Below are 26,483 nucleotides of genomic sequence, written 5' to 3'. Positions count from 1 at the left end.
TCAAGTCATTGTGCGTTTATTTTCACATGAAATATAGTAAAGGTATGCAGGACTCCTGTGCAGCCCACTGGTCTCAACCCTCCTCCTGAGGGAAAGCAAAGATATAGAATAGCCTTGTTGTAAGGAAACAATTGTGCTAATAGTAACAAAATAAGCAAAGAATTTCACCAAAGGAGCTTATCAAAGCTGAAAAAAGCTACTTTGCATCAAAATGTTCAAACAAACCCAAGACAAATATACATATGTACATTTTGCAATATACAATATAAATATACTGCTCGCTCACTGAATAGTTCTAAACCACAATAAATATCGGAAATAGTTAGGCACCAAATCAACTGATAAGATTGTTCAGTTTGATGACAATAAAACAAGAGACAGCTTTGACTTAGGATAATGGGGCAACCTTACCTCTTCAAATAATAGCAACCACTTTACATAAGATATACAGCCTGTTTTAAAATAACAATTCCCACTTGGTTTCTGTAGCTCGCACGGCCCACACTTCATTGATCCTGTTCACATTGTGGAGATAGGCATAATGTACATCCAGTTAACAACTGTTAGCAGATGAATGTTGTGATCATTGTATATCTCAAGTGTTTCCTACGACAGATACCTGTCAGAGATTAAAGTAAAGGCAGAAAAATGCTCCTTGGTTTGAGAAATCAAATAATGCAAGGTTACAAATGTTAACTTGTATAATTTCTGCTCGAATTCATGCCGGTGCTATAAGTCCTTCCATATATTACACAAAGGGTAAGAAATTAAAAGTCACACAATTTCACCTAGTCTTAGCCTGTCAGACCATTTTGGCTTACATTTAAGATAATGTAGATTGTGGAAAATTCATTCAATTCAGTCCTAACATGGTGTTATGTGAAATTTGTTTTATTTTCATTTTAATTTGGAAGATTTGTTATTAAGAGCAAATCTGCTTCCAGATTATGACTGAATTGAAGAATTTTCCACAATTCCGCACAATTTAAAATTTTAAGATAAAATGGTTTCAGGGCTAAAATTAGGTGCTTTATTGGGCCTCTCATATTTACCGATCCGAAGGGCACTCTGAAAGTCCCCATTTTGACAGGAGAAACTTTCTTGTTTGGAAAATAAACACAGGAATTCTTTCCTTGGAGGAATCATTGAAGAAAAACTTTCAGCTGCATTAGAGTATGTTCCTTCTTTTTTGTTCATAGCTACTTACAGGCAGCAGTATTTCAGACAATATCATCATTATCATTGATATGGAAAAATATAGTCTATCTACAGGATATACAGGATATATTGAGCCACGTTAGTACTTTACGTGGAGTGGCAATTCTGATCAACGCAACAACATACACATAGACCGGAAAAGCTTGCTCTGCAGCTACAAGTCTGATTCAGGCATGTCAGCCATTAAGTAGCCAATGCCATAGCGGCCGTTTGGAGCTGTGTCTAGTTCTGCAGTGGGTGATCCGCTTTGCTTTCTGTAGATGCTTTTACCAGGTACTGGGGAGGGCATTTCGCTTGGGGCCTTGCTCTGCAGCAGACTGGCATCGTCTTCCTCCAGATTGGAATTCTCCTTAAGAATCCGGCCTTTTTTGTATGAGACAGAAGCCAGGGAGTTGGAGCCGTCGTCAATCAGGTTAAAGTGACGGACGATGAACACTATCGGCACAGGAAGCAGTGCCAATAGCATGAGAGAGATGCAGATAGCCAAACCCCACGGTGGGTAACTCAGGAACTTTTCACTTGCCTAGGAAGATAAACGGAGTACGTTTAATATTTGACTCATTCGAACAAAGTCTATTTTACATTTTGTGGCTCTTGGGCATACTATTATTTCTGAATTTATTGCTTCAGATTGTGAGGTAAAATCAATACGTGAATCATCCATTTTGTATCAACTTATAATTAAAAAAAGCTCAGAGCTTCCCAGTTAAAAAACACTACTGGGTCCCAACATGCTTCCGTTTGGGAGCTGTCTTGCTAAACTTATCTCATCTTCACAATCTCATTAAGGCCTGGTGACAGAGGTTTCCCTATCCAACGCAGAGTGCGCAAGCTCTTTTTAAACTATAAAGGCTCGATTCCAGAAAGGTGACAATGTCACCTTATACAGCTCAGAAGAAAGAAACACAGTACACAATACGATAAAAAGGTGGCACACAGCTTTGACCAGGGCTCACCAGATCACTAATCCATGCGTGGTAGCCTGGCGGACTCAAGCACATCTGTACAATGCTTGCCACGAGCAGAGCAATCAGAATAATTGGGGACACGTATTTCCACATATAATAGTAATACTTGAATGGAGTGAATCCGAGCATGTCCTTCAGATCCTCCATGAACCTGCAAAACAAGTTGAAGGTATTATATTTGTTATACGTGGAAACTTTTCTACAGTATTGTTGGGTGGATCTAACGTCACAGTGGCTGGATTGTTAGCAAAACACAGAAGATTGCACAAATCCAAGGCATCAGTTTCTCGCTTACGTCCCTTCCTGCACAAAGCATAGTCCTCCACAGTCTTGCCCCTTCCTACAGCCGGCCTGCTCCACGACCCCCACCCAGCCCGCTTCACCATCAGTGGTCGGGCCTTCAGCCTTTCGGCCCCCACACTTTGGAATTCCATTCCACATTCCCTTCACCTCTCTCCCTCCCTTGACTCCTTCAAGTCGCGTCTCAAGACCCTCCTCTTCGATCGTGCCTTTGGCCACCCTCCTACCCTCCACCCTCCCTGATACTAACCCTCCCTACCCACTCAGGTCCAAATCCCCAATTGACCAGCACCTTGGGATGTCCTCCCAACGTGAAAAAGAGCTATACAAATGTAATTTTGTATTGTGTTGTATTAAGAGCAAATGTGGTATACGCAGGAAGTATCACTGACATCGCTTCCGTCCTCCTACTTAGTGCGCATACGCAGTGCGCAGGAAGTGACATTCTGGAGTCCTGTAGCTCAGTGGTTAGAGCACTCGCTTTGCAAGTGAGAGACCTGGGTTCAATTCCAGGCAGGGCGAAACCTTGGGCAAGTTTCCTTACTCCACACGCCTAATAATAATCCCTCCAAAACCAAAAAAAAAAACAATAATTAATTGGTCATTTTCAATCTACGACTGTTTGTGGGACATTGCTGTGCGCAATTGGCTGCCGCGTTCGCCCACAAATATACAGTCAATTCACTTTGCAGTATGTTCTGTGAAGCGCTTTGGGACGTCCTCCCGACGTGAAAAGCGCTATATCAAATGCAAGGATTATTATTAAGGATTATTATTATTCTCTGTGACTTGACAACCCAGACCTTTTTCTAAGCATGATAAGCTGGCTATATGGTGCCTGAACATCACACTTTTGATGAGCTCAAATTATAATCGATCCACCCTATATCAAAAGAGACTACAACTGGGTTCTCCTGCATTCAATGGTAAATGCTCAATAAACAAATGACTCAGAGATAGTCAATTTGCTGCACCCTTGTGTACTCCTTGGCTTTGATCCCACGCTTCTCTCTACACTAAGATCCTGCTCTTGCCTATGTTGCCCTGAGCAATGCTCAGAGGACAGAAAGCACAGGAACCTGTTCAATTCATAGCCAACCTTTACACAACTGCCAATTTCCAGCAACCTATGGTATTGGGCTATGTTCAGTACTTCAAAACATGTTCCCTGTGATAATTATCTCATGGGGAACATTATAGAATTGTACTAATTTCACCTTGTTCTTCTTTCAAATCAATGATCCTTATCTGAAATTATGAATCCTTCTCGTGTTTTGACAAATTTGAAAGTATTATTCCAGGTTTACATTCTTTGTCCAATTTAATATTTTCAAGATACTCTCTTCTGAGATGTCCCTTTTCAAGACTGAAGAGCTCTAGCTTATCTGGCTTTTTCTCATAGCACGTCTTTCAAACATTGGGAATCAATGTCCTTGCTCGCTACTGCGTTAGGTTCAGAGCCAATTGGCTTGTTATTTTAAGGCAAGATACTGCAGATGCTGAAATCTGAAATAAAAATAGAAGTCGCTGAAAACACTCAACAGATCAAGCAGCATCTATGGAGAGAGGAAAGCGAGTTAATACTTCAGGTTGATAATCTTTCGTCAGAACTGGCGTATGTTGGAAGGGAGCAGTTTATAAGGACAAGTAGAGAAGGAGGCGGGGAAAGAAAGGCAAAGGAAATTCTTATCTGGAGGACCGGAGATATGATATCAGGGGTGTGAAGGTGCAAGACAAAGGCAATAGTGGGAGATTATAGAAAAAAAAGATGTCTGAGACCCACAGGAAGTGTGAATGGTTATAGATGAATGGAAGGGGGGAGGCAAGACTGAGAGAAGATGGGAGCTGTGTTTAAGGTCTGAAATGGTTATAATCCATGTTGAGGCCAGTGCACTATAAGGAGCCTAGGAAGTGGATGAGTTGTTGTTCCTCGACCTGCTGAGTGTTTCTAGCGACTTATTATTATTGCTTGTATGCAGGCTGGGCTAAATGAAATAAGGGAGAGGTAAAAGAGACTAAGTCGTATAACAATACGAATAGATGTGCAAGCAGTTTTTGGTTCCACTGGTGAAGCACCCCCCCGCGCAGCTTAAACTCAAGTTTCTCTTAATGGTGAGTGTCACTGGTTCACAAACGTGGTAAATGGATGTGTTCTTACAGTGAAGCAGAAAGAGGAAGCAAATATACTGTGTTGAACTGAACTGCACATGTAAACACACTTCATGAGTACAAGCACTTTAACTTGTTTGAAACGTGGCTGTTATTTTATACTGACTGAAATAGTTGTTTATATAACTAGCAACCACAGGTGTATACAATGTATCACTGAACAAGCCTCACCACAGGATTAGTCACCTAACTTCCCACTCACTTCCCACCACAATGTTAACTTCTTAAAGCCATATCCACAACACTTAACAATTTCTGATAACAATGAATGGAGTTTTTCCACTTTTGAGTTGCTGAAATACCGTTGTTAAGTAAGTACTTACTTATCTGTGCCATAAACCCAAGCAATGCTGCAGTTCTCCAGGATAACTACAATCAGCAGGGGCAGCGTGGCTGAATAATCATCAAACATGGTTACAAAGTAGTTTCCGGAGCGCTGCACAAAGAGGAGGCCAACACAGAAGGCCACGAGGCAACAGCCAACTGGAGCAAAGGGAAATACACATTAAAATCCTGATAGATGGCCAAAGTATATCTTCAAACAGTTCCAAGTAAGATTACTGTAATCCCTCTGTAATTATTGGTACAGTAAGCATAAAAGGCAAGAAGGGAGAATGGGGATATCAGGAGGTACATTTTCATTTCAGCACTCAGCATGACATATGAATAATGCCATCAGTGTTCCTTGTGTCAAGCCTTTTATATGCCTACGCAGAAAATAAACACTATACATTGTTGCCAGTGCTCCACTTCTCCCACATTTATTTTGTCTGCAAGCACTTTTCTTGTTAACTAATTATAGTGGCCCGTCCACCTTTCAAACTGAGAGACAACTTGTTGTTCAATTTTGACTCCAAAGAATTAGCCTGGAATTGAAGTGGAAATTATTTTAAAGGCAAACCTGGAGTTTTCCTCAGGAAGAACCAGAGACTGAAAGCTCACTCACTTTTAGAACCAAAGAGTCATAGAGATTTACAGCTCAGAGGAAGAGCCATTCAGCCCATAGAGTCTGCATCAACTCCCAGAGCAAGGTGTTCATTCAATCCCACCGCTCTGCATTATCCCCAGAACCCTTCACGCCTCTATCCTTCATATATCTGACTACTTCCCTCTTGACACCCACAATGGATTCTGCCACTAACACCTTACTTGGCAGAGTTTTGAGTTTGTGCTATTTTTCTGTAGCAACAGTGCAAATCTGTCATGATTCAGTGCATTCTTCAGAGCTGTTGATGGCATCTGCTTTGCATCACGTGTATCAAAAGAACGATAACGGCCGGAGGAAGCAGCACATACAGCATTACTGAATTTAGCATCCATCAGGCACCAAATAAGCTCTAGAACAGTGCCGGCCAAACTACGGCCCGCGGACTTAATTTCTTCTCTATCTGTAAAAGTTGATGGGGTTATCTTTTGGAACCAACATTAGGTGACGACTGTCTTAGTTGATTTTATGTGCCTCTTTAGGTCTTACAGCGTGTAAGTATCAAACCACTTACGTGTGAGAATTTCTTTGCGGACCTTGAACGTATCGACGAGAGGAGTAATTATTCCTTCAATGGTTCCAAACATGCTGCCCAAGCCAAGATTTACCAACATCAGGAAGAACAACACTGACCAGAAGGGAGAAGCTGGGAAGTGAGTCATAGCCTCGGTGAATGCAATAAAGGCTAAACCAGTTCCTTGGACAGCCTGCAAAGCATAGAAAGTAAGGAGCTCAGTCATAGTTTTTTTCACAGCAGTTACGTGGATCAGACTGTAAAGCAAAAGTATCTGAGGCTGCATCAACAGATGGGTCTGGGAACATGAAACAGACCCAGTTTTGTGGAGCACAGGGAGTGGGAAATGGAGCAGGATTGCAGGAGATGGCAGAAGTTGTTTGTGCAAAGCAATATTTTACAAACAGCCATGCAGTGATTGACCAATTTTAGCTGGGGGAATTATTTGGTCAGGAAATTCTTTGTGTGGGGAGGACCTCATGATCTCTTACATGTTATAAGTATAGTAACCCTCCAGTTTACTGGACTTTAGGTATCCAAAATTCGGACCAGGGTTCAAACGTTTTTAAAAATTTCCATTGGTGGGATATCGAATTTGATTGAGATTGTTTAGTAAAGCTAGAATCATGTGAGCAGAAAATAGCTAAGTTTAACATTCAGTACATTCGTGCATAAAACAGCAGTGCCAAAAAATGTTCGTAAATCCATTATCGGTAGTAATTACACTTAGCCAGATATTCTAGCTCACTAGATCAGAATTCTGTACCCCCATTAGTCTGGTTAGCAGCGTTTTACTGTAGGTGAAAATGCATAGAATTATAGAAAGAAAATATAGAAGGAGACCAGTCAGCCAATCCAACCTCAAATGGTTCATCCACTGGAGCTGACTACTCTAATCCCAATATCCTGCTTGTGACATTTCTGCTTTTATGTGCTATTAACTTCTTAAGTGCAGATTCTCTTGAAATCTTTATTTCCAGGAGTTTCAAATCCTCCTCTAGTACTTCCACACCCCCACTTACACTTGTAAAAATCAAAGTAAAGTATTTATTAAGCATCTTCGTCATTCCTTCTGAACTGCAAGATTGCCATCCCCAAAGCTCTAAATGGTCCCACCTTGTCTTTAAATACTATCTTTGTTATAAAAGGCACATAAAAGTCTTTGCTATTGCTCTTTCCATTGACTGCCAGTCTTTTTTGTTCATTCTCTTTTTCAGCCTCTCTAATCTCCCTTTTGCTTCTCCTCCAGGGAAAAAATGCAATAAAACTTGGCCGTGTGGAACAGCATAGAGTATTTTTTTACACACACTCATAAAAGAGATGCAATGGTGCACTCCTGGATGGTTTGCATGAGCTACAATTCTGTAAAAACGACAGCAAATCTGGTCCCTGCAAATCTGTTTCTGAACAATTTCTGAGTGATGAGATCTATTTCTTTACTGACTAGATGACGGTTGACTGACCTGGTTCAGTTCATCCTCCAGTTGGCAGGACTCAAGGCCCAGCTTTGGAAACTCTTCTTCCTTCACTCCCTTTATAATATCATACATCTGATAGTAATCTTCCGCTGAGACCTCAGAGAAGTTGACATGGTGAGGGATCAGGTCATGGCTAACCACTCCCGCTGATAACATTTCCAGGATCTTGTCTGCATTTCTGGAATTCAACAAAACAGGAGGGGAGGTTGTCACTGTGAGCAACACCACATGCAACCGGGTTCCTGCCACACAGTCAGATGAATGAATAAGATGGGGATGGAGGGTGGGGGAAGCAGTACTTACTTAACAATACATTTTTCATTTATAATATTTGCTTTAAAACCCAAGATGCCAAATACCACCAGGGTGGCCAGGACAGAGGTGAAGAAATTGATCAAAGACACAAGGACAGCATCAAAGTGGCAGTTGTTGTCACGCTTGTTGTAGCTGGAAAAAGCTATCACGCCACCAAATCCCAGACCCAGGGCGAAGAACACTTGGGTTGCGGCCTCTCTCCAGACCTGAGGGTCTAACATAATCTCCAACTGTTGGGTTTGAAAAGAGACAGGGTTATAGCGCACGGCTGTGGAAAAAAATCCCCACTGGATCTAGATTTACTGTATTTTTCTTTGACAAATTGTTGATTTCAGTCTTAACTGAAAAATCAGTTTTTCCATAGTTCTTGAGAGAACATACAGAAAACTAGCTTCAAATTTAAGGCTGTATTTGGACTCTCTGAAATGCTGAGAAAATAAGAGTAAATCTAGACACAAGCGGAATGAGTACCCCTTCATATCTAGACAATCACCAAATAGGCAAAGTAACAAACCTGAGAGAAGAAATTAATCAGGATAGAAATACAGTAATATTGTCAAAACTAGAGCAATCTATGTTTTAAAGATGTGTTAAAGTTATTTTGATATTTGCTGCAGGAATGTGGGACTGAAAGATCCCTTCCCCACCAATTTCACAGAGAATCAATAAAAATATCAGTGCAGTCGCCAACTGACTTTCGATTGTTCATTTACCCACCTCTTCAATCCACTTAATCTACACAGCAATCCCAACCACAGAATTTTTTTAGGGTTTTCTTTTCACAATCAATGCAAATTTGGGCTAACTAATTTGCTTGCTGTGCACTCAATGGTGATGAGTTGCCTTCTCCATATCCATTCTCAATGCTAAGAAACATGCCAACCGTCATACATTTACACAATGCATTCTCCGAAAACCACACTGCATGTGTCGTTCTGCACTGTGTTCAGCCAAGCATAATGCTGTGGAGTTAACAGATTAGATAAACATGTGGTTAGTCGATTTCTTATTTATCCTTTCCTGGTATTTAAAAGGATAAATACTAGGAAGATACATTTAGCCAAGATTACAAATTTGATTTACTACTTTTATGAAGCTGAGTGCACAGTGTGATTTGATTTGATCAAACAGCAGGATTTTCCTGGTTTGTGAGTATCTTTCTGAAGATATCAATTCCAATGCAATCCTTGCGATTGCCACTGGGTGGCATTAGAAATTATATTGAAGGGCTGCTTTTTCTCGAATCCTGCCACTGGACAGTGAGGAGGGCAAAGATGACTGAAAGGCAGTCGAAAAGTAAAATTCTGGTGCAGAATTGCCTTCCATTTCTAAACTGCTCTCATTCTAGTTGATGTATTCATATGTTAAGAACCGTAAATCTAAACAGGAGCACAACAACACTAAAACACAATCGCAATCAAGCAGCGAGATGGAGCCAGAATGCCCTTTTCATTCTTCAACACACCTTAGGGGTAAACATGTGACGGATGCCATCTATAGAACCTTTGAGAAGAAGGCTTCGAACCAGAAAGCAAATAAGTACAACGTAGGGGAAGAGAGAACTGAAATACATCACCTGAAAAACAATCGCAACAACAGAAGAATTATTTCTTTTACCAAAGCAACATATCAATTCTTTCTGACTAGATAAGCGTTTTAAATAATAACACACAAATCCTAATAATTTGATAATTACATTTTGAGTTATTCACCAGTGGTGAGAAATTTCACCCAGATCTAGATTTACTCTAAATGTTTCATAGCAATTAAGTGAATGATCAATTATATCTGGAGGATTATTGACACTCCTTTCTTTTTTTGAATAGTATGTGGGTTCTTTAGCATCCACCTGAACAGAGAGATAGAATGTCTCATTTGAAGGACAAAATAGGTGGCTCAGCAGAGTAATCAGACATAAAATGCCTACATTTGGTACAGCACCTTTCATGGTCAAAGTGCTTAAGCGCATGTCTTCAAAGCGCTTCAAACAATATACTGTGATGTGGAGTCAATCTATTTTGTAGGCAAACTACAGCAGCCAATTTGCTCACAGCAATGTCCCACAAATAACCATGAGGTGAATGACCAATCTTATTTGGGATATTGTTGGTCAGGACACTGGTAGAAACTCCCTGTTCTTTTCAAATAGTATCATACCATCTTTAACATCCATTCAACTGGCAGACGAGGCCTCGGTTTAATGTCTCATCAGGAGTACAGCACTTCTAACAATGCAACACGCCCTCAGCACGACACTGGAGTGTTAGCCTACTTCAAACTCCCTCCAGGTCAGTTATAAGTTCAAAGTCCCCGAAATGGTGTTTGAACCCACAATGTTCTGACTCAGAGGCGAGAGTTTTACCAACTCAGCCAGACATGGTTCTAAGGTTAGGGGATGAGAGCAACAGTAACACCGAGGAACAATTTACATCATGAATGTTGGTGTTGGTTACTATCTATGGAAAGAATAAATCTGTCAACCCTTATTTTGCAATGACTTTTTTAATTTGTGCTGTTTATCTTAAATTATTTCCCCATTTGCTATAAAAATGTACACCTTACATATCTTTTTAAGCACAATGCCCTTCAGTAAAGCACCACAGAGTTAAAAGCAAGCTGGTTTTTAAAGCAATCACTTTTAACAAGTCTTCCTGTGAGAAACATTGGCGAAGACAAAGGATATCACAACAATCATATACTTAGCCTTTTTTAATATAAGGAAATATCATGCTCTTACAGGCTACCCCATACAGCTGACAAAGCTTCCCCTGTTTTTAATGACTAACAGCACAGAATTCGCTTTTGAACTTTTCTGATAAATTTCGAGGACATTGGTAATATCCACTAAACATAGACTCAATCTCAGGGCGTTGGAATCAATTTGATGACTGTTCAAGTGGCTCATTTTACAATTACTGCTGAATGGGAAGATTTGGTGAGTAAGAGTAACAGCTCATGAGCGGGGAAATGATCTGTCAATAAGGCCTTCCTGTAAGATTGCAGGAAGGCACGGAAAACATTTGACTCATCCAGATCATTTTCAGGAGTCTTACCTGCTCTATAAAAAGTACCAGAAGCACCTGGATGACCTGAGCAGTGTGTTGGTTCTGTACAAGAGTACAGTAATGCCTTATAGTAAATATCGGAGGAAACAGAAGAGAGGCAACGATGAGGTAGTCGTAGGACAATATGAAAATCTGTTCAGACGGACATGTGCAGAGCGGATGCTCTTGTATCGAAGCTAAATGTGGGTTTTATATTGATAACAGAGAGAAGATAGTAAAACTTCTGAGCATATTATTGTATGAAGCTCCTATTTAAAAAAAACTACAAACAAAAAAAATTGCAAACTCAAGCTAAACCACTTCATAAAGTCTACGTGTATAAGTGGAACTCTTACATTTTGTCTACTGTATTTCTCAAAGAATTTAATCCTTGTGTTACAATCAGAAACAGTTTGAACAAACCTTCATATTGTGCATTTGGTTAAATAATATTAATGTGGACAAGGGTTTTTGAAAGAGAAAATTATCTTTAGGAAATTGTCAGCAACGGGCAAGTTATGCTACTTCAGGAAAACCAAACAAAGACAGTTTGTTTTTCAGCACTGATGTATGATATGTAAGGAAACATTAGTTACATTCAACCTTGTTAAGCAGTGATATTGATAAGCAAAACAAAAGATGGGGACACCTGGGTTCAATTCCAGGCAGGGCGAAACCTTGGGCAAGTTTCCTTACTCCACACATCTAATAATAATCCCTCCAAACCACAAACAGACTGTTTGTGGGACACTGCTGTGCGCAACTGGCTGCCGCGTTTCGCCCACAAATATACAGTCAATTCACTTAACAGTATATTCTGTGAAGCACTTTGAGACATCTAGAAGACGTGAAAAGCGCTATATCAAATGCAAGAATTATTATTACTATTTCTTCTACAAACCATATATGATGCCCTTTATCACAGACTTTACCCTGTATGTTTCATCTGCTGAGACTAGGCAGTTTCCCCATAACTGAGTAAAAGGCACTGTTCAATATATAGCAAGGTCATACAGACTGAAAGCTCTTAGGGTTAGTAAGTTTATCTCAGCTGGGCTAGCAGCTGGGGAGCTATAATTGGCCTCAGAGCCCATGAAAAAGGGAGAGGATATCAGCCTTGGTTCCTAGTCCTGAACATTATCCAGAGCCCTATTTCCAGTTGTTTCCTCCTGGATGATCTGCACATGTGGCTGGTTAATGGAATGCAATACAATATACAGTAATACAAATTTATATTTCTATAGCATTTTCCATGTGGGCAGGATGTCCTAAGGCACTTGAGAATGATTTGCTCAGCTGCGATGTCTCCCACAGGAAGTATTTGCATAATTTAACCCCTGCAAAGCCTTTGCTAGAAATTACTGAATAAAATATAGCAAGGGTTGGAATACTAGAATTACTTGAAATATTAGTTCCAGGAACACCCCAGTGTGAACAGCAACTAGAATTGCAAATGTCAGAATCAAAAATAATCTACAGGCATACACAAACATAACCAGCCATTGGTTTGCTTTGAAGTAACTAAATATTTGTTTGGAGAGGGCAGCACCGTACAAGAAAACAATTTGATTGTGGAAGCTGATTAATGAAAGTGCACTGCTGTCTGTCTCTCCAGGATTGACTGTCAATGGATTTTAGGGACTGTACATTTTATATTTCTTTCAAAATTTTAATAACACATTCTCCTCTTTCTTAGAACATGTCATGAAACTATCCTTGGTCAGTGAAGTTTGGACAGTATTTAGTGGCCTGGGCTGCCTATCTCTTTAATTTTCTTTCCCTGCTGTGGTATGGCAGCTATATGAATCCCCTTGATAAGCACGGCTGAAATCTTAAACCATGCTGTGGAATTCTCTGGGGCAACCTTAGCCCTATTACTGTGTGGCATACAGTGTATGTATGTCACTCGTTAGAGCCAACAGAACAGAAATCTGCCGAGCACACTGCGTTTCTTTACGTCTTGTACTGAGAACAGCCCCTGGAGAGAATCAGGCTGCATCTTTCACACTCAACTCAAAGAACATAAAGCATTACTTTTCTGAACAAGAATTTTCTTCTCCTAATAATTCTGGTGTAAAACATCATCTATTTTAGAATCCAATTAATCTGCTTTTGATACTTTTTATGTGCTCCACACAGAGCAGCAGAACTGTATTTGGGAGATTATTACAGGAGGAATGTCAAGACGTTTCAGTTGAGGCGAATACGAGGTGAGGCATCCTGACAGATGGAACAGCCTCCCTCAGGGTAATGAGCAAGTGTTGACAACTGGATGGGAGAACAATCTGCATCACTTGTAAAGTGAAATCACATTTCCGAAGAAATCTCCAGACCACAGATTAGGGCAGGATTAGGGAGGAAAAACACTGGGCTCTATATCCAGCGCATTGACCATGGCACTTTGATGGGTTCAGAGTACTTTAGTTCTTAGGCCAATAGCCAAACCCTACCGCTGTGAGTTTTAACACAACAGGACAGCACACGTGAAGTAAGAGTGGAATAAAACACAGAAACCAGCCATCACTATGGGGAGGATCCCATTAATTTGAATAACTGGTATTTATCGATACTTTAAACTAAACAAACCACCAGCGTCAAATATTAAATGCAACGCTAACTGGTTGCCACTGTTAAACACTGTCAAATGTTATTTGACAATCAGCTTTGATTGCCCCAACTTTTCTTTCAATTTAATAGAAATTGTTTCATATGAATTGAGACTAAGCTCTTGAGCCACACAGGTTTGCTTGCAGATTCTAGCAAGTAAGGAGAGCGTGACAGGATGGGGTGAGATAGGGTGGGGTGGGAAAGTGGGTTGAAATGGGCTGAACTTAATGAGTTACTGAACACTTTCCATAATTGCGAAACTTGTTCCACTACCCATGTTAGGTATGAAACAAGTCAGGGATTCACAATCCATCAGCCATTAATTTTTTTAGGTTAGCATTTGTGCCAAAACTGATCTAGTAAAAAATAAAGTTTAAAAATAATGAATAAAGGGATGACCTGATTTAAAGCATTTAAAATAATGAAGAGAATCCCACAAACAACCATGAATGACTAATTTTATTTGGAGAATTGTTGGCCAGGATTAAGGCAAGAAAGCAGGGAAATGGAATTAATAAAATGCCAGTTTTGAAGTTGCAAAGGGCTGTTTCAGGAGGCACGAGACAGTTTTTCTTTACCCTGAGGTTAATTAAGGACTAGACAATGTTGTCAGGAAATGTGGCTGAGGCCAGGACACTGGATTATTTTAAAATATACAGATTGATGCTATGAGGGGAGGCTGACAAGGTGGGCTCTCTGGAAGGTTGAAATCAGATGGCTGGAAAGCCCTTCTTCATCCAAACTAATCTTGTTATCTGCCTGAATCTAATAAAATGATGGAACAGACTCAATAGATCAAATGTCCTTTTCGTGTTCCTAATACTGAAGAGAAAATGGAAGGAATGGCAGCACTCTCATCTCTGAGTCAGAAGGCTGTGTGTTCAAGCCCTACAATCAGGACTTTGAACTCAAAATCTAAGAGGAGCGAGTGCTGCATTGCTGCAGGTACCATCCCTTCGATGAGACGTTAAACCAAAATCCCATCTGCCTGTTCAGGCGGACATGAAAGATCCCATGCCACTGTTCAAAAAGAGAAGGGAATTTCCCTCGGTGTCCTGATCAACAATCCCCTAAATAAAAGTGTACATTCACTTCATGCTTGTTTATGGTACTACTGTATTCTCCTACAAAATGAAGTCAATACACTTTACAGTAAATCTTGTGAAGTGCTTTGAAACATTCTCCAAACATGAAAATTACAAGGATTATTATTATTATTAGGGACAAAAAGCGACACCAGGAATGGATAGGTAAAGTGTTCAAGATATTTTTTATTCTGCATGCATTTTAGCACTTAGCGTTAACACTACAGTAATAAAGTTATTCCGATGTTTGAGTATCTTGGTTACTGCAATATTATTTTTTTCAGTATGTGAGCTGGAAATGTACTGATTTGATTGCAGAGATGACACTCCAGATGTCAAAGGATTAACCTTTAACAATTCCACTGGCACATTGAGATTCGTGATGAAATGAGCCAATTATATTTTCTACAACGCAACAAACCTGTTGTTAATGTCATCATAACTGCATTATTCTGAATGTACACACAAGGAAAACGTGCGATCAAAGGTTCCTTTCGCATTTTATATGAACACCCACCCCCTACCTTAGCCTGTATATTTAAATGGAACTTCAGCAACGAAAAGGTTAATGAAAACAATACCTAGATAAAAAGCACTACTCATGCAATAGAAAATTGCTACAAATAGGATAGAGAAAAAGTACTATGTGTTCAGGTTGTTTTTCTTCAATGTACATTTAAAGTGGCTAAACACAGGTGACAGAGGGAAAGGTCATGATCTAAGTGGTGGAAAAAGGCCACCATTTACTCAAACATATCAAACTTCAAGGATAAATGAATCATTCATAGATTTCACATTGTTTAAAATAAAGGCAGTTTGTTTCTCTGAATACATGTTAATTTGACTTACGGTATCAGCACCAATTCCATTTCTTTAAATTATATGAAATAATGCCGTTATTAATCCGGCGACTACATGTAAAACTACAGAGTTGCTTTGTGAGAGAGAGAGTTACTGCTCTCTGTCCACTGTGGTGACCTGTGAGAGGGAGCGTATCTGCTCACTACTAACCACTGTAATGAGCTGATAAACTATGAAGTCGATCTGTTTTACCAACATCCCCCAGCTGAGTTGTATTCTATCACATCCCTGTGCACTGGTTGAGACAAGACTCCGCAGTCTTATTTGCAATGACCTTACAAACCGCCCAATGACTTCCTTCTCTGTGTGTCAAGGAATTAATATCATCTGTCTATGTAGTTGATTTTCTCAACCTTTCCTTTTACTACACACTTCAACGTGTGCGCTGAGTTCCAGAGCTGACCATGTGGATGATTTCACCATAGGTGGGAAATCCAGAGCTGGCTCAGCTGCACAGAGCTAAAACAAACACTGAATTCATCTCTTCTTGAGGCTGTGCTGTGTTCCACTTAATACCGCACCTTTTGATTCTCACCTCCCATCAAACAGTGGTGTTAGGATCTTTCTATTAGAGTCCTTAATAGGGAATCTTGACAGTATCTGGAAGGAATCTGTTTGCCGGGTGTGTCAGAGCAAATTTCCCACAGGTCATCAAGACACATTTCCTATCAACGTCAGGATTCTCTCTCTACGACTCAGAGTCGATATTAATAACTCCTGCTCTGAATTTTTGCAAATGAATCCACAACGTTTTATACTGAGGACTCCAGTATGTGTCATCGTTCTGCAATGACAGACAGACTGGCTGGCTGGTTCAGCAGACGTGGCTTTGGAAAGAGACGCCTGTGAAGACATAGTAGGATTATTTTTCCCAACTCACTTTGGACTGACAATGAACTGATCTTTGTCACAATAGAGTAGGGAATAGAATCAGAAGCCCAGGAGACGGTAATGATTTGCCATCAGTCAATGCTGGGACATGTTATTGCTTTTCTCCAAAAACGGCCATTTTCTATCAAGTGCTATATTATATATATATATAATATATAATCACACACACATTGAACCATTCATTTGATTTTTACAATCCTCTTCATTCAAAAATACTTTATAAAACCTGTGTCTTGGTTGTCCAGGATTCTAATGTTTCTGTCCGTAACTATATGGTTTCAATGTAAGCCTGGAACATTTCAGAACTGGGTTCTCTTGTTCATTGAAGTGTTTGTCAATTTTACAAGTGAAATTAGACTACGGAGCCTTGGTTTGTATTACTGCAGCTCTAAAATCTTAATAATCTGACCAGAGCAGTCTGCCGCTCTACAGAAGTACCAGCAATTGCTGCCCTGCTAAACACCATGGAACGTAGGGTTTGCCTTGAGTGACAGTCTTTTGACTGTAGGCAAAGGAAACGGGGGGCCTACTGCAGACAGCTAGTTTAAAAAGTGTGTTCTTTTAATTATTCTGCCTGTTTGTATTGCTGTCAGATTCCAGTAGTGTTCCTAGTTAGTTTTCTGACTGCCCTAGTCCCACACACTAGGCAGAGGCATCATGCAGATTCCCAAACAGTCGAAGAGGAAGCAGTTCATGGTCTTAATTATCAGACAAGCTCATTTAAATCCAGCCTGCTTAAGTGCTGATGGATTCACAGACAGACGGCGAAGAAACTTCCGGCCTTTTAATGGCAACAAATGGATACTGTGAGAACCTGTGCCTGCGGCGAAAGAACACTGGGAAAATTAGAGCTTAGCAACACAGGACAAACATTGGAATCTGACATTTTGATGTGTAAACAGATGTTCGGGCAGCATTTGCTCAAAACGCTGCGTTATTCAGATTCCTCACAGATGAAAAAGAAGGAAGGAATGATATGTACAAACCTGGTTAGAGAGGCAGAGGCAGAGAGAGAAAAAAAAGAAAGTACCAAAGAAAGACATAAATACACACACACACGCACACTACCAGTTACAGGGGCGTAGAGAAATGTGTACACGGGAACACACATAAAGGGTGAGTGGCAGAGAGAGAGAGAGAGCGAGTGTGTGTGAGTCAAAGGAAAAGAGAGACACGGATAAACAATGACACAGAAACCTGATATCCACAATGATTTTATATCACTGCAGATATTGGGATTTCTGCTATTCATGGGCAGTTAGTTCCCTGTGATCTGCTATTAATGATGTTTTGATGTAGCCACGATAAAAACGTTATGGTGTTACAATAGTATCACACTCGCTTGTAACACCATAATTCTTCCCCACTGATCAAGGAAGACTAAGTACACCCTAAACAGTAACATTATAAGGCATTCATAAAAGAGTTAAGTTTAGATTTCAACCCCCACCTCCAAAGTATGAAAGAAAGGCCAAGAGTAAACAGATCAGTAATTTTCTCTGGACTTTTTCTATTAACCATCTTGTGAACATCCCAAATTAGACTGCAAAATGGAAGTCACAATTAGCACTTCCTACATCTTATGTAAATATCATAAACTAGACACGACTATACACATTCTTTCCCACTGAGCGAGAACTCCACCAATTGGAGGACCAGAGTGTGAGCAGCAACTGCTTACAGTTCTGCAAACCAATCAAGGTGGATTCTAAGGCCTGGATGTATGAAAGCGTGTTCACAAACTCAGACTCCAAGTAATGTTTTCCAGCAGCTGTCGCCCCAAGCCTCAGAATTTTCTCATCATCTATCTGGTGGACAGCTATCGGCACAAGATGGTGGCAGGGTTATCATTCATTTGATCTGTGATCTGTGTTGCCCACCATGAAGCTTGCAGGGAATTCCTGGTAGCTGCAATCCACTAACTCAAACCTATGCTTGTCAGATGTCAATGACCAACCAGTGACTATCCTCTGGGAAGAGGGGCAGGGGAGAAGATGTAAGCAGGGTCTCCTCAGAGCTAAACTGACTCCAAGGTGATATGTTTGGCATGTAATGTCAGAATCGAGCCAACTTTCTATGTTTTGAGAGTCAGTTACTGAACCAGACTGCTCTGAGGTACTCCAGGGCACAGCTGATAATAGCCCACAGAGCCTATCTCATCGTCAGGATTTGCAAGGGCAACCCAGTCACTGGAAGCAGTGAATTTTCCCACTCAGCTCCTGTTAACCCAGCAAGCGAAAGCCCTAATGGTTAGGGAAGTCATAACTGGACAAGCAATGGGAAAGCTTGCCAGGCAATGATTTCAATTAAACACTATGAGCTTTTAGCTGGTTAGGCTTCAACAGTACCCCAACACACACTCTGGGGTCCCCAAAACATGGAATCTTGCCAACCTTTGCCAAATACTTTCTAGAATTAGGGAAGCAGGATGCATCCTGTGGGCATTCGATTCCAACAATTATCTCAGGAATTTCCATGTACAGATGGTATGCATGGAACCCTCTGTTTGGTTCAGATATTCTTTAGCATGGTGATGGGTTTCTGCACATGTCAAGGCTGTCCAAAGAAAATAGACCTTATTATACACAGTACTATCAATATGACAAATGGAATACGTTAACGACACTGACTGATAGAATACAAGCCCACCAGGATTCTCAACCAGCTTCACAGGATATTACTGTGACATGCATCAATTCCACCGATGAATTTTAGGATTATTGTTCACTCTCAAGTATGCATTACTCTGCATTTAACTATTTTGAACTTGTGCATTTCAGACTCACTTTGCGGTTTGGTAACAAGTTGATCTAATGATCTTGTGAATTTGTATTGAGAATGGTTTTGTCTGAGATTTTTGCTCATGTTAAAGCTCTCGATCCCTCCCTCTGGCAATGCTTTGATTGAATGGTTACAACAAGGTGTGTGCGGTGACTCATCTGCTGAATTGTCCACCTCCACATCTTTCCACTGAGCCAATGAGAGATTTACCATTCTTTCAAATGATTCTGACACTACAGAACACAACTAGGCAGGTCAGACGTGAACTGAATCCAGTGAGCTACCTTGGCTCAAAGAGCCAAACCAAAAAATCTAAATTAAAGGAAAAAAAAACACCATTTCTATTGCAGTTCACCACTTAAAATGTCTCAAAGCACTTTACAGCAATTACTGTTAAGTGTACTGCCTGTTGATTTACTGGCAAACGTGGCAGTCATTTTGTGCACAGCAAGGCCCTACAAATAGCTAGGAAGGTGACTGACCAATTAATCTGGGGGACCTGTTGGCAATGGTCCTAGGAAAATCTCTCATTTTTTTCCAAACAGTGTCCCCCTGAACAGGAAGAAAAGAACTCGTTAGGGCATTCTATCCAAAAGACGACATTCTCCCCTGATATTATGGTGGCTTAAATTCACATAATTCAGAGTACACAGCACACCTTAGCTGTTCACATCTGTGAGAAAACCTGCACGCAATATTCAATTTTGCACTCATTGGACTGGACCGGTGAGCAATTACCAAGTGGAGATAAGAGAGACACAAAAGGAGTGTAACACGGAAGGGAGGCAAACTGCAATTAAATTAAATAAAAGGCAACTTTTCTTTAAACTGCACTTGAGGTGTTTGAGCTTGTTGAATCAGCTGAGGTATCATGATGATCAAGTGAGGCTTCAAGATTCATCTCAAAACAAACCCAGGAATGTGGCACAAATCTGAAGGTCATTTACAATAATATCAAAGCCAGCCTCAGCCTAGAGGGGATCGGAGGAGCGGCATGAAGAAGCATATCAGTGAGAAGTAAGAACAAAGCAGCACTCAGGTCTTTTTTAAAAAAATGTACAAATCTCAATTTAGGAAGACAAAAAAAACACATGGGGGGGTGGGGGGTGAGGACAAGCCAGCAATCAAGGAGTACAATAGGGGAGGATTTCTTTAACGGTCATCTGAACATCGATAAGCTGTTGGCAACACTTTTCATTTCTTCTGATTGCGTACAAGGACCAGCTAACGACTTGAAGTAATTGACGGGCACAATGTTCCTGCTGAGATTGATTGAATGACTATCTCTCTCTCCCGGGCCCTAGATGGAGCTGTGGTTTGTTCTTGGCAAGCGGTTTCTCAATGTCAAGGCAACCTGCTAGATTCTCTAATAGCTTGTCGAGATTTAATAAACACATCAGCTCAACATGAAGGTCCTAATCCTGGAAAGTTATTTTGACATAATTGATTTAATGCTCAAGAATTATCGAAGCATTCCTGTCCTAAAGTTCAAAACACCAGCCTTGCAAATTTTTCAGTTTGAGAGAGAGAAAGGTGAACAAAGACATTTTTTTTCCATTCTGTTAATTTCCATTCGAAAATATTCAGCATGATACGAATAACAGTTAATAATGATAATAATCCTTGCAATCGATATAGCGCCTTATCATGTCATTGAGATGTCTCAAAGCGCTTCACAGAATATACTGTAAAGTGGAGTGACTGTGTATATTGTGCAAGGCAGTGCCCCACAATGAGTCATGGATTGAGCGATCAAATTGAGTGTTGAATGGGGTGGTGCGGATTGGACGGCATACTGTGTGTTTGAGTATAAAATATAAAATATTCATAATGACAAATGCTATAGGATGAAAAGGGAGTATGTGTCTCAGCAGGTATCCAGTTACCTTATAATTAAAGTTATGATAGAATTCCTAAACATTACTGAAAACACAATGACTAAATACTGCAAACAGAAATAACAGCACTAACCTTTCCTGAAGACTGAATGCCTTTGATCATGGCAAGACACACCATAGTCCAGGCTATGAGCAGACAAATAGTCATCTTCCAGTTAAGACCTCCACTCTCTGAGATTGAGTCAGATATGTCCAATGCTTCTCTGTACCAGAAATAGGTAGTGGCAGAGCTTTTTTCGCATTCAGGCACAACAACTGAAACAAGACAGAAAGATGTCACCTTGCCACCATCACTTAACAAGGAAATGAAATGTTTGAGTAAAAAGGACAAGGATATTTCATACTCACAGGTTCTGGTGCCATTCTTCTCCAAAGGACACTGATCCCAAGGCAGTGGATGCTGGAAGGACTTGGAGAAGTAGAAAAGACTCCAACTGATAATGACATTGTAGTAAAGAGCAACAAAGAAGCAGACCTGGGCAAAACATCAAGAAACCATTTACAATCCTTTCACTGTATAAATTATGAGAATCACGGACTGATTTGCTTTTGTACATCAAGGAAGCACTGTACAAATCTATAGTAAAGCAGTGAAATACAATCCCATTATAAACGTTATGAATCTAATTTGGATTAATAAACAATGAGAATCTCTTGTCGCATTCCAGCTAATTCAGCACAGAATCATATCCTTTTCTTTCCAGGGTTGTTTCAGCAAAACAGAACAAAACAAAAAAGCTTTGGTGCCATCAAACTATGTCTTCCGGCCTCATACTCGCTTGTTGCAATTCCCAATACAACATCACCTTACAATATTTCAGCAATGTACATAACAAACTACAGTAATAGCTCTCATGGTTCTGGAAAGCAGAAGCAAATAATACTAACTGTTGTCAGGTAATGCATGAAAGGCAAAAAATCAATGGGAAACAATGGGTTCACATTGCTTTGTGGTACTTTAAATATTCCGTTAGATAATTACTTCAACTGTGTTAAAAAAAACAACTTTAGAACTCCTTTACTCTGGATTATATCAGGGTTCCATCCTCATTTCCTACTCTTTGAAAAGGGGAGCATCTGAGAGAATAGGTGTGAGAGAACTTGAAATAATCATTGGGCTTTCCTAACAAATACGACTTTGCACTTGGTCAGTCTAAAATGCAGCTGCAACAGACTTCTAACGTTATATGGGATTTTTATAAAGAATATTTAACATTGTGTTCACTCTTACTCAAGGCAAAAGGATTGCGGAGAATCCTGTGCACAATAGCTCGAAGCACAAAACATACTACGAACTATCTCCCACGCTTGTGAAAGAATGTTACACACCTTCAATCTTAAGGGTGAATGAACATGGTTGCCCAATCTTTCTACAAAGGAAATGTGAAATCAAAAAAGTGTACTCCACTTGCTTTGCAAAACAAAACTGGGAGAAAATAAGTCATAACATAGTATTTTCAAAAGTACCAACGTACAACACAGCTGGAAAATCCTATTCCTCCCAGACGTGGGCTGACATAATTCCAAACACCAATGCTGCCACGGCGGATTCTTTGCCCCACTGCAAGCTCCAGGAAAAACAGTGGTATCCCAATGATAATCAGCAAAATCAAATACGGCACAAGATAGGCACCTGAAAAAGAAACAACGTGGTTTTAACTTGTCACCACCATTTCCTAATATGTAGGAATGTATAGAATCGGAAGAGATCACATGTGATGAGTCCCAACATTTGAAAACTAGCATCTAACACTCTCGCTTTATACCTTATCCACTTCTTTCACCATTAGCCCCTGTAACTTACTGCTGGAAGACACTCTAGCAATGAGCGCTCAAGAAATTGGACATCATATGATGAAATGATTCCACTGCAATTTAATATTTTCCAACATATTGTTCTGACTGCTAGACCTCCCTCGGTTTAGATTTGATTTCCCTGATTATTTTGCATCCCATAAATATTTTGTTTGCCTAATAAAAACACTTACACTTGGGCCATACTAAGGAAAGTCACAATGATTAATACATGCATGAACCCAATCCCTGATATTTGAAATACATTGTGTGTGGAAATCAAGTGTGGATATTTCACATTATTAAGCCTTGTAGCTAGATGTAGATGGAGGACATATTATGAAAGATTGACTCAACATAAGAAAAGTTCATAAACTAGTTATAAGGACAATAACAATTTTACACAGTACCTTTCACCTTAGAAGGACATCTCAAAGCACTTCACAGAGCTGACTGGGAGCCTGGGCTGAGGGTTTGGGAATAGCAGGAGGTAAGGAAGTACTGGGAAGGATATTCCTGGTTGAATTGAATCAGTGGTATTGCTGCATAACACCTTCCGAATGGAATTATAATCCTGAGTCATAAGGTGCCTAATTGTATTTAATTGTAGAATGGCACAACAAGCTTTCTGAATTTATACTGTGGTATCCATGGCTCTCAGTAATGCAATGCCAAAGATTGGCAAATAGGCCCCTGCTGATGTCAACAGAAGTACATGATGTCAATCCCCAGACATTCCGCTCCAATGTTCCCAGAACTTGATTGGGGTATTCTCATGGATCGGCCTGACAAACTTCCACTTACCAACAGTTGTTGCTATTTGTGAATATTGCATTTACGACCCATTATCTTTATATCTGCAAAATAGACCCAATCCCTAATACAACCACATACTTACTTACCTCCACCATTTTTCTGACACAAGTAGGGGAATCGCCACACGTTGCCTAAACCAACAGAAAAGCCAACCTGGGCCAGGATGTACTGCAGTTTGCTATTCCAGGCAGGCCTTTCTTCCTCAGCATCAGAACCATCTTCAATGTCCACATCCTTATCAATCGGCGAATCATCTACATACAAATCACTTTTCTTAAATTGATCGTCGTTTGGATCCTCATTGGAGAGCAGGTCCTTGACAGATTCTGTGACATCCTCATCCAGTTCTCTCTTCACAACTTTGCTATTTTTAGGCATCGGAAACACTGAATCACGGATCCTGAAAAACTTTTCAAAAGTCTGGTGGGAGAGGTTTACTGTTTGGTTCCAACCAAACCCTATGAAAGCAGGCAATCCGTGCAAAGTCACTGAAAAACGGAGGTGAACTCTTAATTCTGAGTCAACAGGCGCATTCTGTACATCAACAGCTGCTGGTGGGAGTGGGGGGGAAGGAAAAAAAAGGTCACATTTTAGTCAGCAGAACAAGAAATCTTAAAACATGTAAATGAATGCTAAAAGATGCTTTGCTATCGACTATAATTGGTGTTCTTCAAATTGTTTCTGATGATTTGCTCTCACAACACAAATATAAATCACTTATTTAAAGCGTATACAGTTCTGGGCATATTCAGTGAAAACACACACATTTTAGGTAAGACAGCTGGTCTCTGTTAATCAGACTAAAATAGAGAGATTGGAACTGTTCTCAAAGATGGAAATTTACACCTGCCGCTTCATCTGTGAAAATCGTAGCACAACTGTATGGTCAGAGATTGCATAACCTCATAGATCTTAACAATGGAACCAAGTCTCTTCACATTAAGATCTATGTGACTGTAAATACAATATTGAGACAAACTCTAGGACAAATCACGATTTCTCATTTCCTCTTTACAACTACACATTATTCTTTCTATTACAAAAGTGAACAGTCATTTGAGTGTAAAATACAAGCTAACTATTATCCCAAACTGCAGGAGTAGCACATTTCTAGGCCAATTGGACCCAAGGTTCAACACATAAAATGTCCTGCAGCGCAAGTAAACTACCTTATTAGAACAGTTCACCAGAGGGAACTTCAAGCATTGAGTTCTGTGTGAGGAATGCATAATACAGTACAAATACGGAACACAAGGTATTTGAAGAACGAGATTAATACTTTGAAACTATCTTAAGTCAGAAGAAACTTTCAAGGGCTAATGCAATGAAGGTGTCGACTGCCAAAAACACTGATGAATGTTAGAAGTGTAAATAAAAATTCTACAATTCTTCATTGTCAAGATTAACTGTGTATGGACTGAACCCCTCATTTCTCTCCGCAACCCCCCCCCCCCCCACACTCTCCCCCCCCCACACACACCTCTACGGTTTGCAAAACTGTATCCACCTCATAATACAACAACAAGATTACATTTGTATAGTGCCTTTCACGTTGGGAGGACGTCCCAAGGCGCTGGACAGCATACAGCATTTCAGACCCGAGCTGGGGTCGGGGGCGGGGGGTGGGGGAGAGAGGGGAGGGGAAGGGGGGTGGCTGATGGCATGGTCCAAGAGGACGGTCTTGAGGTGGGACTTGAAGGAGGCTAAGGAGGCGGCGAGGCGGAGTGATTGGGGGATGGAATTCCAGAGGTTGGGGGCAGAGTGGCTGAAGGCTCTCCCACCAATGGTGGGGTGGATGAGTCGGGAGACGTGGAGCAGGCCAGAGCCAGCTGAGGTAGGGGGTTCGGAGATCGCAGAGGTAGGGTGGGGCAAGGCCATGGAGGGCTTTGTATGTGAGGACCAGGATCTTGAATTGGATCCTCTGAAAGATAGGGAGCCCCTGGAGTCGGGCGAGAATGGGGGAGAAGGGGTCACGGAGTTTAGTGCGGGAGAGGGCATGGGCTGCAGAATTCTGAATTATCTGCAGTCTGTGGAGGGAGGAGTTGGGAAGGCCCACAAGCAGGGTATTTGCATAGTCGAGCCTGGAGGTGATGAAGGTATAAACAAGAGTTTCAGCGATCATAATATACAAAAATGACTTAGAAAGGAAATTAAAACATTCCTGCAAACCAGAAAGGTTTACTGTCAAAAATCAGCTAATGTACTGATGTAAAAATTTACTTTTTCTGACACATTAGGTAATGTTGTTTGTCTTGATATATTTGACAAAAACGATGGCACAATTTTTCTTCTGAGTTGCATCTAGCCAGTATTTTCCAAGTGATAGATTTTCGATTTGGGTGTTTGCCAAAGATGCAGTACTATAAAATATCATTTTCAGGAGCCCTACAGAAATCACCACCAGATTGGTCAAAAATGCAGGGAAAAGGAAGCTATTGCACTAGTACCCCTCTCAAGTCTGTAAAACCAGAATGACAGATACAATGGAGTCTATCAAGGAAAATGTCCTTATAAATAACTGATGAAAATATGACTATTGTAGAGATTGTCACAAAGTTAGAAATGAGAATTCTAAAAAAACTATTTCAGGGCTTAGTTTTTAAATCGATTTCACGGTCTGGGTCCTTAACTTTTTTGTTGGAAAGTCATCATAAAGCTGCTGGAGGAGATGGTTATGGGGGTGGTTGGAATCAAACCAACAATCTGTCTCTGGGATTTCCACGTGTAGGTGGGATACATAGAAATCTCAGTTTGGTTTG

General features: G+C 40.4%; 1 protein-coding gene across 1 annotated transcript; it reads right to left on the bottom strand.

Moving 5' to 3' along the window:
* Nucleotides 1-24,277, bottom strand: slc6a15 (solute carrier family 6 member 15). Its single transcript, XM_007903779.2, has 11 exons — nt 23,811-24,277; nt 22,590-22,747; nt 21,463-21,589; nt 21,188-21,369; nt 9,413-9,523; nt 7,936-8,177; nt 7,618-7,810; nt 6,155-6,347; nt 4,979-5,138; nt 2,175-2,337; nt 1-1,741 (listed from the first exon to the last, which is right to left on the bottom strand). Exons 1-11 carry the CDS (start codon nt 24,100-24,102, stop codon nt 1,373-1,375), a joined length of 2,190 nt encoding a protein of 729 aa, XP_007901970.1. The 5' UTR covers nt 24,103-24,277; the 3' UTR covers nt 1-1,372.
* Between the last annotated feature and the right edge of the window lie 2,206 nt (nt 24,278-26,483).

This window comes from Callorhinchus milii, unplaced genomic scaffold (assembly GCF_018977255.1).
Source record: "Callorhinchus milii isolate IMCB2004 unplaced genomic scaffold, IMCB_Cmil_1.0 Scaffold5, whole genome shotgun sequence".
Classification (NCBI taxonomy): domain Eukaryota; kingdom Metazoa; phylum Chordata; class Chondrichthyes; order Chimaeriformes; family Callorhinchidae; genus Callorhinchus; species Callorhinchus milii.
This window is presented reverse-complemented; position numbering and strand designations above follow the sequence as displayed.

What these genes read in the sequence shown, in the direction of transcription:
- slc6a15 (XM_007903779.2), bottom strand. Translation starts at nt 24,102, where the DNA reads ATGCCTAAAAATAGCAAAGTTGTGAAGAGAGAACTGGATGAGGATGTC. An exon ending in GTGTCAGAAAAATGGTGGAG is followed by an intron (nt 22,748 to 23,810) that starts GTAAGTAAGTAT and finishes TTTCTTTTTCAG; the next exon opens with GTGCCTATCTTGTGCCGTAT. An exon ending in GAAGAATGGCACCAGAACCT is followed by an intron (nt 21,370 to 21,462) that starts GTGAGTATGAAA and finishes GTCTTGTTTCAG; the next exon opens with TTGTTGTGCCTGAATGCGAA.